Source organism: Mytilus trossulus, chromosome 4 (genome assembly GCF_036588685.1).
Source record: "Mytilus trossulus isolate FHL-02 chromosome 4, PNRI_Mtr1.1.1.hap1, whole genome shotgun sequence".
NCBI classification, from domain to species: domain Eukaryota; kingdom Metazoa; phylum Mollusca; class Bivalvia; order Mytilida; family Mytilidae; genus Mytilus; species Mytilus trossulus.
This window is the reverse complement of record NC_086376.1, coordinates 40,003,504-40,019,054: the sequence shown is the minus strand read 5'-3', so window position 1 is coordinate 40,019,054 and position 15,551 is coordinate 40,003,504. Positions and strand designations below refer to the sequence as shown.

The window sequence follows — 15,551 nt, the reverse complement described above, 5'->3', positions numbered from 1 at the left end:
CCAAAGCTGTCAAATGAAGCCATGCACTTAATGGGTCACTTAATTTGACAGTTTACATAGCTAGATGAACTTCCTGTTCATGGAAGAATTACGAATTTGCCGGTATTTCAAAGGAATATTACTTATGAAATTAATCTCAACGCTAAGAAATACGGGTGAAATCGGGCCATTTTCGGAATTCCCGGGTTATTTCAATGACCCGGCGGGTGTCCCGGGTGATCCCTCATAATTGTGAAAATCTCGGGTCACACCCGCAGAAAACGGGTCAGTTGACAGGTATGGTATTATATATTGTGGATTCATTTTTATTTGTTGGATAATAATTTTCATGGATTTCGTGTGGACAAGTGAACCACAAAGTTAAATGATCAACGAATGACATATTTTGTATAGGCTAATACCTAGACATCCGCAAAACCACGAAATTTAGTATCCACGAACATGAAAGGTTTCCTCAATCCATGAAAATTGGTACCCACGAAAATAAATGAATCCACAGTATTAGACATATACATGCATGTAGAAATTGTTCTGGTTCCATGCAATTCTGTTTTTATATTTCACTTAGTGACATATTGCAATAAATGGGGTAAGAGGAAACACTATCTCTATTTTTGCAGATACCTTATTTTGTGTTTATCTTTTCGAGTACATTTAAAGGTGATTTAATTTTGTAAATTCTTTTGATGAAGTTAAGTAAGGAAAAAACCAAATCTATAATATTTGTGACAATTTATATTCACAACATTTTTCTAATCATGAAACTCGTGGAAATTTGTTGTTTTAAATTATGTACTCGGTAAGATGTCACATATTTATTGAATGACTTTATTTATTCTAGCCGTGAAAAAATTAACTGCAGCAAAGGAAATATTTGAAAAGCTACCACCAGATTCTATAGATGTTGTGTTCAAAGTCCAGTTAATGCAGGTAAGTTTTTTGAAAAGATTGCAAAAAATCAAGCTTCTTCAAACACCTAAATGGTAAATCAACCTAGAAATTTTTAAAATGAAAGACATTTTTCAAAAAAATAATTTGCGCATCAAAATATGGAAAATTGGAACATGTTATTGTTACTTTTTATGCTGTTTTACTTGCATCATAATTTATTTTCATACTATGTATAATGGACAGGGTGTTAACCTAATTCTTCAGTCATCTCACATTCTAAATTAAAGCCTAAAATACAAAATATGTTTCATTGAAGATGCTTTTCCTGATTTGGAACTGATTAAATTGAGAAATTTACAAGATATAAAAAAGAAGATGTGGTATGATTGCCTTGAGACAACTCTCCACAAGAGACCAAAATGACACAGAAATTAACAACCAGAGGTCCCTGTACAGCCTTTAACAATGAGCAAAGCCCATATATGTATGTTATTTCATTATAAGCCATGCAATGTTTGACATTATGGAAGAAAGATAGAATTCTACCATCTATGATCAATTTATTTATGATATGATATTAAAATAAAGTATTTAAAACAAAAAAATCCATTACATTTAGTTTGATATCTTTTTCATGATACTTGTTTATTTTTTTATAGACAGGAGCAACAGATTTATCAGCAGAAGATGAGAATTCCATCAGAGAGTTTATTTGCCACAGGGCTTACTTGGTAGGTACATGTAGTAATGTGTAAGTTGCTATGTCTGCAACGGATAAAACATTGTAATCAGTACAGCCGATTGCATTGAGTGTGAAGGGAAAAGGTAGAATCCTTGGTTAGCTTGCTTGCTAGATGAACCGTAAATTTCGTTTCATTCAAAACTTCCTGTTTCAAATTTGGTTTTTGTATTCGAGTAATCTAACGAAAATGATTAAGTCGACATATTCTGCTGCTCTATGATGACAACATCGTCTACCAAGAATAGAGATTGATAAAGAGAAGGGCATGAAATATTCGAAATTATGAGTAAAACGCCTTGTCCTTGAACGCAAATTGCGGTAGTCACAAGTGAATCAAAAATCGTGTTTTTTTTTTAATTTATACAATGACTTTTTGTCAGAAAATTTGGACTGTGAATGATATCCAAAACCAAAGAATCGTAGAACAAATTGGTACAAAAAACATGACTTGATTAGAGAAATTGACACAAGCACGAACTTGTTTGATTTATGACCGTTTTTGACAGAGAAAAAAGTCGATAAACACGCATTTTAATTATAACAAACCCTCGATTTAGTCATTAAACAACAACTACTTTTTGGTTAAATTCATGTTTTACATCATAATTACTGTCAACACTGAGTTTACATTTTATCATATGTACTCATAATACTTGTGTTGCATACAATTGTACAAATACATTTTATGGGGACTACAAACCATTGCTTAGAAAGAAAAATAAATTTGGTGTAGGTATAGCCCAACTGAAGAGAGCATTTCTCTTCTTTTTGATGTATACTACACATAGGTTTATAAAGCCGCAATTACATGTATAACAGTGGTTACCAATCAGGGATTTTTATTTAAGAGTTTAAAGGAATAGTGTAGGTTTCCTTATAAAGCATGTATATACATTATACAAGCTTGTTTTCCACTAGCATATACCCCGCAGTATGAAGAACTTGTGACGAGGGTTTCATATGAAAAAAAATTAAAAAATAAAATCCTCCCACCCGCCCAATTTTTTTCAAAAATTTGGATGAAAATCTACCAATTAATTTTAGTTGGCAAGCATACCAAAGATTCTACCTTTCCCTACAGACTCAATGCAATCGGCTGTAAAAAATATTGTTTCATTACTTATGATCATGGCTATAACAAATGGTGTTTGTCAAATCAATTGCAATATATTTCAAGAGCTAGTTAACAAATTTAGATTGGAACAGCCCATATCAGGTGACTACTTTAGATTTACTGGAGTTTGTACTGACCTATTTTTTTTCAAATACCCCTTAGGGCTGTTCCATTAAAACATACATGGTACCTAGGGAAGGCTCTTTAAAAACACAGTGAACACTCATAGAAGCAATTTTAGAGTCCTACATACATTTTAAGACCATTAAACATAATATATAACATCCACCCATAGTGGCAAATTTAAGTTGCCTTCCCTAGGTCTCATGTATGTTTTTATGGAACTGAAATTAAACTGACTACAACGGAAATATAATGTCTTGTTTAAAGCATTTTGCAGTTTTAAAAAAAAGAATATTTTGTATAGTTTTCACAAGACTAAAATAAGAAGTAGTGGAAGTACAATTATTTGAATTTATATTTTGTCCTTCTGTATTTTTCTTGTTATGCACACATTATATTGCATCACTAATAAGCATCATCAAGAGCAGAGGATAATCTCGTTTTTATCTACTCCTAAAACTAAACATGTCTTTATTGAATAAATCCCATTTTGATATGTTGATGAAGAATTATAAACCTTGGCTATATGTGAAGGTCATGCATGTTCTGCTACAAGTATAGAGTTTAGGCTGTCAGCCACTATTTATGGCTTTATGTAAGATAGGTAGGGAGAGATGTAGTAAGCCACCATATTTTATATGTTAATAAATGAAGTAATTGTTTATGTTTTTTTATAATTACAGAGTGCAATGGATAGTTTTAATGATTGGTTCAACACTTACCATCATACACATGCATGTATGTTGTTAACCACATTTCAGGATATAAATTAATGGTTGATGATTTTTATAATTACAGGATGCAATGGATAGTTTTAATGATTGGTTCAACACTTATCATCATACACAGCCAACTAAACCTACATTATCACATGGTGCTACATTTACAGAGAAAGTGGCTCACGAACATCGTATAAAACAGTATGAGGCAGAAATGGAAAGATGGCGACATAATTTGATTTCCCAAACTAAAGTAAATAGTTCAAATTTGAAATTACATGTTAATTTGGTCCAAAGTGCAATGAATGTTTTTGTCTTTGTCTTTATTATTAAGTCAAGACATGATGTTAGTGTCTTGTTGGTTACGGCAAAAGCCCTTCGATTGACAACTGTAAAATTATTTGATTCGAAAAAAATCACAAAAATATTTAGGATGTAGAATGAATTGTAAAAATTAATATCAAAATTACACAAAAGATAGAAATTTACATGAATGAATATACAATGTACATTCTGTAAACTAACTTATTTTCATGACTTTCACTGAGTAGACAAATAACATGAATATGTAAAACTTTAACCTTACTTATTAAACTACATTAACTAAATTAGAAAATCAGGGACTTAAATAGCCACGAGGTGGACTAGAAAGGCTAAAACGAAAAATAAAGTATCATCAAAAATAAGTAAGTTTACAGTTTATATATATATATTAAAAGTAATAATTCTGTGAATTACATACAGGAAGCTTTCTTTAAAAAAGCAAAAACACACATGTAATCTTCTCCCAAAATACATGATAGTAAGATCTATTGTTCATTTCAGACAACAAAAGGAAAGATGTACAATGTACTGTTATTTGCTGATGGCGGTTGGATGGTGGATCAAAAAGAGGTAAGAAATAGAAATGTGCACTTTTCTAACATTGTATATTTGTTGTAATGAACAAAGTAGCAAGTTAAATTAAACATACAGTATGAAATATGGGTATAGCGGGGGCTTTAGTGGCCAAGTGGTCTTACTAGTTCATTAGCCGTCAACACTGAGGTTGTAAGTTCGAACCCTGTGTGTGCAGGTGCACTCTACTTCAATCTTAATTGACTATGATTGTCAGTTTTCCTATTGAAGGTTGGTGGTTTTCTCTAAACACTCAGACTTCCTCCACACATAAAAACTGACTGCCTCAAAATAGCCCAACAGTGGCATTTAACACCAACAATCAATCAATCAATCCTGGGATAGCTAGCATTTACTCTTTAAAACATCGTACTATAAGAGAGAATTTTTCTTATGTTTTGAAACTTTTAAAGATAAATCATAAAATAAAATAATTTCCAAAAGCAACTTGTGTTATGCTGCCTTTTAATGTTAAAATGAATTTATTGTTGAAGACTGTATTTGCCTTGATAAAGTCTTAAGTTTCCAAGACAAAACTATCTCACTGATGTATACCTTGCATCTCCTTTGATAACAAGTATTGTGATAAGTGACTAGGTATCTATGTGTTGTTTCAAAGTGGAATATTTATATCCTCAGACTCAATAAAGATCCAGTGCTAATAAAACTATTTATCTAAACTAATATCTATAATGCTAAAAAAAAGAGGTCCAATTTGTCACCCGTCATAGGGTAAAAACGACAAATCAAAGAATTTTTTATTTTATATATATAGCCAATATAGGATTATGGTGTTGATTAAAAATTACACCACTCCATACCCTTTCGTTTTTTCGCATAATTAACATTGCCAATAATTTACAAGTTCCGGGTCGAATCGATACCGATACCAATAGTATATTCACCTGTTAACTGTTACCTTATCTGTACGTTCTGCATCTGACAGGTGCACCACCAAACAGTGTATTTCTGATTTTGCTATATACACAGGTCATCATCACAGGGTTCACCCTACTAAATTCAATCATTATTAAGTTGTTCCCTATAGTAGTATTTTAATCAGTAAGACTTTTTAAGAAGACAATACCAATGCTAAAAATCTGGACTTAAAATAAGGCTTATAGGTACAGTTTTCAATTTCTGAGCAGGCATGGCGTAAAACAGTGAATCAAAGAATCAAAGAAATCAACTTTATTTATAACTAATATGGGACAATGCTCTTAATTTAACAATACTCCATTCCAGGTCCTTTTGTTTTCCAAATAATTAATATAATTAATAATTAATATATAAGTTCCAGGTCAATGGGTTCAAACAGAAAGAGTTTGAAAGTAGAGAAAACTGTGCATCTTATAATTGGCATGACTTTATCAGATGACAATCCCAATACTAAAATAAGGCTTACGTGTGTTCTAGTATAATATGGAAAAAAAACAATTCATTTGAAAAACTGGGGACTAACAGCTGCATACACATAATAAACATTAAGAGTTATCCCCCTTTTAACATATAAATGAAAATTAATATACAGAAAACTAGGGGGGGAGGGGAATAAGATAAAATTTGATGGCAATAGTATACCATTTTATCTTAATGATTTTTGAAATATCACACCTGCTCATTTTCATAAAAAAAAAATTAGTTCTGTTTTCAGTTTTCATTCAATTAATGATTTTTTTTTAGAGGGTATCTTTTTTTTAAGTTAAGCAGCTATTCCAATAAATATGTGTTTTGAGAATCCAACTGAGTTTCCTAAATTTTCTGATAATCTTACTTATTTAGATTCCTACATTAGCATATTTATTTTTAGTTAAAATCCTTCAATATAGTTCTAAATACCTGTATTTTTGTGTTGTATTTTTCAGGAAGAAGAGCCAGATGAGAGTCGACAACAGCAGATGAAACTGTTACGTCAGCTAGTTTTACCAGGACTTTGCTTCTTACTTCATAAAACATTACACACTAGTCAGCAGTACGCAGAGTGTTTACAGCTAGCTGATGTTATAGCATCAGAACAACATCTACTTTATAAGGTATTTGCTTACCCTTCCGTAGCACCTGAGATCACCCCTAAATTTTTGTAGAGTTTGTGTTGCTTAGTCTTTGGTTTTCTATGTTGCGTCTTCTGTACCATTATTTGTCTGTTTGTCTTTTTATTTTCAGCAATGGCATTGTCAGTTTATTTTTAATCTATGAGTTTGAATGTCCCTCTGGTATCTTTCGTCCCTCTTGTATGATCATCCGGTCTTGAGAGGTGTCCTATGCTTTTAATAATTTAAAAAATATCCCCTACCCCCCCGAAAAAAGAAAAAAAAAAAAAAAAAAAAAAATCAGCCTTAAGTTTATGAATCCTGTTTTGTTATAGCAATTAACTATACCCTATCCATTGGAATTAAGTTATCGTTAAAGTTTCATGCTGTGACAGATGAGAAAGGAATTATAAAATTCAACTGTACCGTATATATACAAATAGAAGTTTAAACAGGCTGCATAATTTTCAAATTAGACTTGTATTATGTACTATAATTCAAAACCTATAAATATTGAATTGTTTAAAAAAAAAAAAATTTGGGGGGTTATTTTATTACAGAATCCTTCAATATTTCAGCTTTTTGTTGAGGAGTTTTTGATGTAGTAAATTGAAAAAAAAGAATAATCGATCCTTTTCATAAACTTAAATATGCATTTTATTTTGTAGGTTTTCCGAAAAGATGAACTTCAGCAGCTTTTGAAAATGTTACGAGATTCAGCCTTAGCTGTACTGGATCAGAATAGAGACACTCTTGGATATGAACTAGATTAGATGGTCATAACTTTCTTCGGAAGACATATAAAGTGCATTTTGATGGATGCTTATAATAAATCACACTATCAAATTGAAATCATTCACAGTTTAAATGACAAAAGCATAGTCACAGTGTATATGAAAAAAAAGGGAGAACAAATGACTTATAATTGAGAGATTCAAACAAAAAATCAATAAAAATGAAGTTAATACATTTGTAGTATATTTTGATTCTTGCCAAGAATAAATTTAATGACTAAAAAATAATGCCATTCATGAGATTATATTTTATATCTCCTACAAATCAATATTAACTACAACACTTAAGTAAACTGCAACTTCTATTGGTTGACATGTTTCACTGATTAGATCTGTGTCTTCCCGACAAAGTATACAAAATTAGAACCCCTGAAATACAGCAAAATGGTAAAAATGTATCACAAATGAAAATAACTTATCACAGGCATTTATTTTACCCATGAGAAATTTCCCAAAAATTGAGACACATATGTTCTTGACAGCTGAAGAATTGAAACAAAATTGATATTGCAGAAGCTAAACACCTTGTCAGTGTATTTCATACTTTATTACTCAACAGCTATTAAGTTTGGAAGTATTGCGTGTCATGCAAAACCTTTTCTGTTGCTGTTTCAAATGGTTTAATTTCTGCACTTATTGGATCTTTCAATTGCCAAAATACTTTTATTGTTTTGATACCCCAGGAACCAATATTTATGTGGAGCATACAAGTTGCTGTGTTGCCCAGTTTATCTGAAAGTTTATGGATGATAGCTTTTATGAAAATAAGGAGATGTGGTATAATTGTCAATGAAAAACTTTCAATCAAACCCCAAATGATGAGAAATCACAAACTGTATGTCACTGCATGGCCTACAACAATAACCAAAAATTTTAAACATATTTCAAGCTAGACAAAGGACACAGATTTGAGTGTCATGGTGTCTTCTGACAATGATTTGAGGAAAGTACTCAGATTTAAGCCGAACATAGATTTGACACTTGCATACTGTGGATTCATTATTATTGGATGGATACCATTTTTTGTGGGCTTTTGAGGTTGATGGAAACACTAATTCAAATGCTCAACAAATTACAAGTTTTCTTTCGGCATTGTATGCAGAGATTGCTAAAACCACCGAAATCAAATGAAAATGCAACTATCCTCAATCCATGAAAATAAATGAATCCACAGTATAATCTGTCCAACGTCATTATCTGTTCTGTCAGCTCTTTACAAATGGGAAAATTGCTGATTTTTTCTCTTTGTCCTATAACCAATGTTTTGAAATTTATACACAAATGCTTATCACCACAAAATGAAGATCAAGTTCTGAAAGTTCAGAAATTATTGTGTGCATTTATTATTGCGATTTTGTAATTTTAGACGTAAATGCGATTTTAATATTTGCCATTTTGAGATAAATCCTGTTTAATTCATATAAAACATTTCAGAATGCGAGTTTGATTTATTGTGTTTACAACTCTGTCGCATTATTTAGCAAAAATGAAAACATCGCAATAATTTCTGAATTTACAGTACTAATTTGGGTAGTGTCACTTTTACTGTTCTCAAGTTATGCGCTGTAACAACGCTTTATTCAAGCGGGGGACATCATCTGTAATTTACTGATTAATGGAATCACTTTTTTAGTCAACATTATACTTTTACACTGACAGCAGCAATTGCAGGTAGGACACAGGGTTCCATAAAAGTTAAACCTTTTATACGATAGAAAACCTATAATAATGACCTGACAACAAACGATTCATGAACTTTTGAACAAGTGAAACATTTGCAGCAAACATACACATTTTAAAAAACAAAGGCCGCATGCTGCAAATTCAGATATTATTGACGTGTGCATTTATTATAATTGTGATTGTCATTTAAGAATAAAAATGCAATTTATTTTTTGCGAAATTAAGAAAAGTTCATGTTTAATTCATATAAAAAAATCAAAATACAAGTTTAAATTTTTGCAATCACAACCCTGTCACATTTTTGCAATAATAAAAACATCACAACAATTTCTTAATTTACAGTACTTGTATGTATACCAGACAGATGTAATGCAATACAGAACAGTGTATGAAATCGTGAAGAGGACATATTTTTACAACAAATTTTGAGGATATGGGATTTGATAAAGGAAGCTAGATTTGAGGCTAGACATAGATTGGAATTCCATCCAATAATAAAAAAGTAATTGCAATTTGAATTATTTAAGTCATATACTTTCAGGTCCACTTTCAGGTCTTTAGTGTAACCCAGATTGACTTATAGATTTCAATAAAATCATCCTGAATATGCATGAAATATTTTCCATCGAACAAAAATCAACAATTATTCTGTGAATATTGCATGGCAATACATAGCTATAGTCCCCAAACGATTTAAAAAAATCATTGTTTTGGAACCAAGTATGAACTTGATCTGTAACTTGTCATGATAAAACTATATCCCAATTTTCAAATCAATATCTTCAAGCATGATGAAAAAAGAGAACAACTAATTATTCAAGTGAATTTTCTAAATCCAAGGACCATAACTGCATTAAATCATCAGACCTGAACAAAATTCAAATTTTATCTGTAACTTGTCACCATAAGACTATATGCCAAATTTCCAATCAATATCTTCAAGCATGACAGGGAAAAAGTGTGGAAAGCTGATTATATGTTCTAGGTCCAAGGACCATAACTCTGTACCAAATCATCAGACTAGATCAAAAATTGAACTTGATCTGTAACTTGTCATGATAAAACTAAATACCAAATTCAGATCCACATATCTATTAAGCACAGCGAAAAAAAGTGCTGAAAACTAATTATTTGAGTATTTTCCAAGTCAATGACCATAACTCTGCACAAAATCATGAGACCGTAACAAAATTTAAACTTGATCTTTAACTTTTCAGAATAAAACAATACACCAAACATCAATCATACAGAAAAAAGTGTGGAAAACTGATTTGCCAGACTTATGGATGGACAGACAGACCGACGGACAGAGTGCATGCCTAAAGTCCCCTCCAACTTTGTCGGTAAAGGGCTGTTCCATTTAAATGGTGCAGAGTGAAGGCACTTTCAAATTGGAATGACCACCTAGGAATTTCATTTGGATTTGTATTGTTCCCATAGATGAGATATTGAAATGCTTTCACTGGTCAATCAAATAAATGTTTCAATGGAATCAGCCCAAAACAGTATAAATGATACATTAATCAACCTTGGAGGAACTGTAGTCAATGATACCTACTTGCCACAAATTACTAAAATGAAATGACTTAACTGATAAATGAAATATGTATATATGCTTTGGTATCTGTTCAAGCCTCACTGGATTATTATAAAAATAACAATCAGTCATGCCTACTCTTGTAATCTCAAACAAGAGTGCTCACGCTAAACCATGAAAATGAGGTCAAGATCAGATGACACCTGCCAGCAAGACATGTACACCTTACAATCATTTCATACACCAACTATTGTAGACCTATTGTATACAGCATAAGAAAAACAGACCAAAACACAAAAACTTAACTATAACCACTGAACCATGAAAATGAGGTCAAGGTCAGATGACACCTGCCAGTTGGACTTGTACACCTTACAGTCCTTCCATACACTGAATATACTAGACCTATTGCTTATAGTATCTGAGATATGGAATTGACAACCGAAACTTAACCTTGTTCACTGATGAGGTCAAGGTCAAGTAAAACTGTCTGACGAGCATGAGGACATTACAAGGTACACACACACCAAATATAGTTATTATATTGCTTATACTAAGAGAGAATTTAACCTTACCAAAAATCTTTTTTTTTAAGTAGTCTTTGAACCATGCAAATGAGGTCAAGGACATAGGACATGTGACTGATGGCAACTTCGTTACATGAGGCTTCCATGCAAAAGTATGAAGCATCCAGGTCTTCCACCTTCTAAATTAAAATATAAAGATGTTAGCTATCACTGTCACTGTTGGATCACTTTCTCTATGTCGAGCTTTCTGCGACAAAAGTCGCAGGCTCGACAAAAATTATAGATTGCATTGAAGATATTGTCTTAAAAAAAGATAGAGTCATCAAAAAATTAACATGGAGCATAAAATTTACAGAACTCTTATCTGAAAATAACAGGGAAAAATAAATCTCCAATGTGCGCTTTATCATTAATGAAAGTCAATAACTAATATAGTTTACTCATTTATTTTCATTATTTTATTTACAATATTTTACATCAACAATATTATTTAGTATCCCATCAGTAACATAGATATAGTGTTCCCAAATCACATCAACAGTATTTATGACTTAGAATGAGCCATAGGATCATCACTGCGTAAGTTTTTCATTCTCCATGCTTCCATTTACTCTTCTGTTGGAACTATAGCCTCATACATGCTATTGTATGGACGTTTTCTCTCATCTAGTTTTAATAACTCCTCTGCTTCTTTTCGATGCTCATCCTCCTTTGTAAGCGCCTATAAAATAATGAAACAATTTAATGTCTAAATTATGATATAATCACTACATACTAACTAAAGGTTGATCGGTTAGATCATTTGCAATCATATACCACATCTGCTCATCTGCCTTCATCTGATTCTCATAGTAAATGCACAAATATGTCATTGATCCTGTAAATTCTTTTATTTTCATATAGGTACCAATTTACTTGAGTTGAGAAAAAAATGGTTTTCGTGGATACTCATTTTGTGGTTTTAGCCAAAGTCTAAATACACCTAGGCCTATATATATATTTATTTAGAAGTTGTACTCCTTAGAACATCATGAAATTCGTGTTTCTCTCATTCATGAAAATTGGTATCCCACAAATAATGAGGAATTAAGAAATAATTGATGCACGATATACTTCATTGTAGTTTTAACATGGGTAGGCATCATATTCGTGATTATTTTGCCTGAGCGATAGCGAAGGCTAAAATATCATGAATATAATTATACACATGGAAAAAAGTATTGCAACACCAAATTGAAATTGAAATTAAAAAAACACTCTTTATGTTTTTGTGATATAATTTAGTAAAATAGAACTAGTTAAACATTATTTAAGTATCACCTGATTTTAATCAATAAATATCGACTCGATAAATTTGTATCTGCACATGCAGCTACTGTACCCGTTAACAGCAAAACAGATGTTTTTATCCTCAATGTTTTCAACACTTTAAATAACCAAGTTTTTACAGTTATGTGATTGACACCTTGTAATGGGTCCTGGACAACTCTTAACTGCAGCAAGATTAAAGATTATCAGCATAAGAGAAGCAGGGATGTTGCTGTAACAACTTCACGTATTGTTGGTCATTAACCTTCCACTATAAGTCGTTTTGAGAATAAAAATCAGACAATAAACGCTGTTTTAAAAATACCTTCCGAGATAATGAAGACACCCTATACCATTTGCTAGAGAAAATCAAACATAATGAAGGTTGATCAGAAGGAAACCCATTGCATACAAGACAATCCTTAAAAGTGAGTGGTGGCCATACAGGAACCTTATAACAAGTACTGTTCGAGATCAACTCATCCCTTCTGGTTATCGTGCGATAAGACCATTTCGAAGACCTTTGCTAACGAACAGAAACACAGTTTTCCGTATCCAATGTAGTGCAGAGCTCGACAAAGTTGGAAATTAGCATCGTGGAGGAAGATCCAATGTTCAAATGGAATTTGGTTCATCTTCCTTGGCCCGAACTTATCCCGGCTGTGAACCATATCGAGCATATATGGGACACTATTGGGCGGAAAGTGCGGGAAAGGACACCTCAGTTCAAACACAACATGAAATAAACAATGCCCTTCCTCAGAAATGGTTGCTGCTACCTTAGCAACAAATTTGTCGATTTATTGCAGGAATCAGAAGACGTTAAGATGCGGTTATTAACCATTTGAATGGAGCTACGCACAAAGTACTAATTCTTTGGCGTATAACGATCAACCATGATGTGAACAGTCATCTGAAGACTGATTTTGAATTGTCAGAAATTGTAAAGTTCGACTACGGTAAAAGTTGTAAAATGCATTTTTTGTGTACAAAAAAACACTTCATTTTGTTATTAAAATTGTGGTCATATAATTTTTTTTTTTCAAACATTTTTTGTTCGTTTAAATGCCAATGTTATCATAAACTATGTTTCAATAATATCATACACATATTTTATTATATTTCATCCAAAAAAAGAGGCTGATTTTTCAAGTTTTAAAAAATCAAGGTGTTGCAATACTTTTTTCCATGTGTATAGTTCCTACAAAGCCTTGATATAAATGTCTTTGTTCAAATATCTCCATTAAAACATAATAAAAAGCATTTGGTCGAGTTATACATTTGATTATGAATTTTGGAAAAACAATGGGCTGTCCCGAGTAACATTTGACAACGAAAATGAAATATAAGCCTTCTTTTCGACTTTTCTTTTGCCGATTTTCATTATTATATTTTTTGCCGCAAATTGCCATGAAATGACAACCCATTATGATATATTTGTTTGACGACTTATAGCGTGTTATTCTGTTACGCCAGGCAAATCTGCAAAGTTTCATTGTGTCCCATCGCCATTTTCGAAACTACTTTAACGAAAACAGTTAAAAAATACGGAATGATGTCATCAGGTGAGAAAATGATATAGCTAGTGTGATGTTGTTTTTCTGTAATTAATTAATTTCAAACGCAAAATCGGTCAACACAAAAACAAAAGAGATCATAATTTTTTAATTTGGTGAATAGAATGTCACACGTTCATTTTTTGCAAAAACGTTGCGTTCATTCGTAAATAGATCTTCAACAAAATACCGTATAGTTAGCAATCTCAAGATGACTGACCCTTTTGGTTGTTACTAATATAATGCACGTCAAATATCATTTTAAATATGAGGAAGGCGCTACCTTAAACTATGTCCTATATATTGATTGATTGTTGATTGCTTAACGTCCACGTCAAATATCATTTTAAATATGAGGAAGGCGCTACCTTAAACTATGTCCTATATATTGATTGATTGTTGATTGCTTAACGTCCAGTGGCAAATATTTCATGCATGTAAAAAAAAGTCAATGTATTGCCATATGACCTTTTACATTGAAGGGTTAAACTTGCATTAAGTCGTGTTCCGACCCTTAAACAGAAAATGATCTTCAACAAAATACCGTATAGTTAGCAATCTCAAGATGACTGACCCTTTTGGTTGTTACTAATATAATGCACGTCGAATATCATTTTAAATATGAGGAATATTGCCATATGACCTTTTACATTGAAGGGTTAAACTTGCATTAAGTCGTGTTCCGACCCTTAAACAGAAAATAAAGGAATATGGAGTAAACGTGCACGGGACCTAATCGCACACAAAGTCAACGCATAGAAAAAATACAAACGATCAATGGTCAAAGTTTTATTCCTGTTCTTCATCTTGATAGTTGCTGGAGGGTCTTCAACAATAAGAGAATCATTAATACCACAAAACAAGGTAAAGATGATCCTTAATTTCGACTTAAGCAGTAATTAAAATGTAATAATGCACTGTCACTATATAAATCTAGTCATATTTTTTTTTTAAAGTCTAAGCACCATACAAGACAAGAACAGACAGATCCGGTTTTAATGATTATGAGAATTACGATTTTTTTCTTTGTCCTTCATGTCGGTCTATTAATGTTATCCATAAAATCTAAAAGTCTTAAAATAAATTACCATGTTTTTGCTTTGAGACCAGAATATTGTCGAAAAAAATAGCTAAAAATTAATTGCGTTTCTATGTAATAAAAGTGTCCCGGAAACTCTCAAAATACACGACTTTGCGTTATTTTTTTCTCAGAGCTTCTGGACTCGTCAATTTTTTTCTGCCTCACTATTAAAAGAGGCTAGTTATGGCCCTGTATAATGTTTTACGCAATAACACTTTCAAAACGACATAATTTTGTTTGTCTAGACAGTTACTGCAAATGCAATTTGATTGGTTGTTAGAACAAAAGATCACATTCCAATGTAAAATTATCGATCGCACCTAGGTGTGTTTGACTTTTGAAAATATTTTGGAGTTGTCTCGCTTTCAATATATAACTTGTATTGAATTTGTCCAACGATTTGTATAGTAATTTGTCCATTGTCAATTCATATACACTGTTTTGAAAATGAATCACCATAAAATAAATAGGAACATGTATGCTATATATTTTTTAACTTTTAAACGTGTATCATCTAGATGTATTTTATTTTTTATAGAAAACTTCTCA

The 15,551-nt window shown here is 31.9% G+C and overlaps 1 protein-coding gene across 2 annotated transcripts in view; it reads left to right on the top strand.

The window, feature by feature from the left end:
• Nucleotides 1–7,366, top strand: part of LOC134715284 (nuclear pore complex protein Nup107-like) — a 34,169-nt gene extending 26,803 nt beyond the window's left edge. For both annotated transcript variants that reach the window (XM_063577384.1, XM_063577385.1), the window contains exons 21-26: nt 842–930; nt 1,551–1,622; nt 3,669–3,842; nt 4,415–4,483; nt 6,352–6,519; nt 7,185–7,366. In XM_063577384.1, coding sequence (XP_063433454.1) covers nt 842–930; nt 1,551–1,622; nt 3,669–3,842; nt 4,415–4,483; nt 6,352–6,519; nt 7,185–7,289 — 677 coding nt within the window. In that variant the 3' untranslated portion in view covers nt 7,290–7,366. The remainder of the gene's footprint in view (nt 1–841; nt 931–1,550; nt 1,623–3,668; nt 3,843–4,414; nt 4,484–6,351; nt 6,520–7,184) is intronic.
• The last annotated feature ends 8,185 nt before the right edge of the window (nt 7,367–15,551 follow it).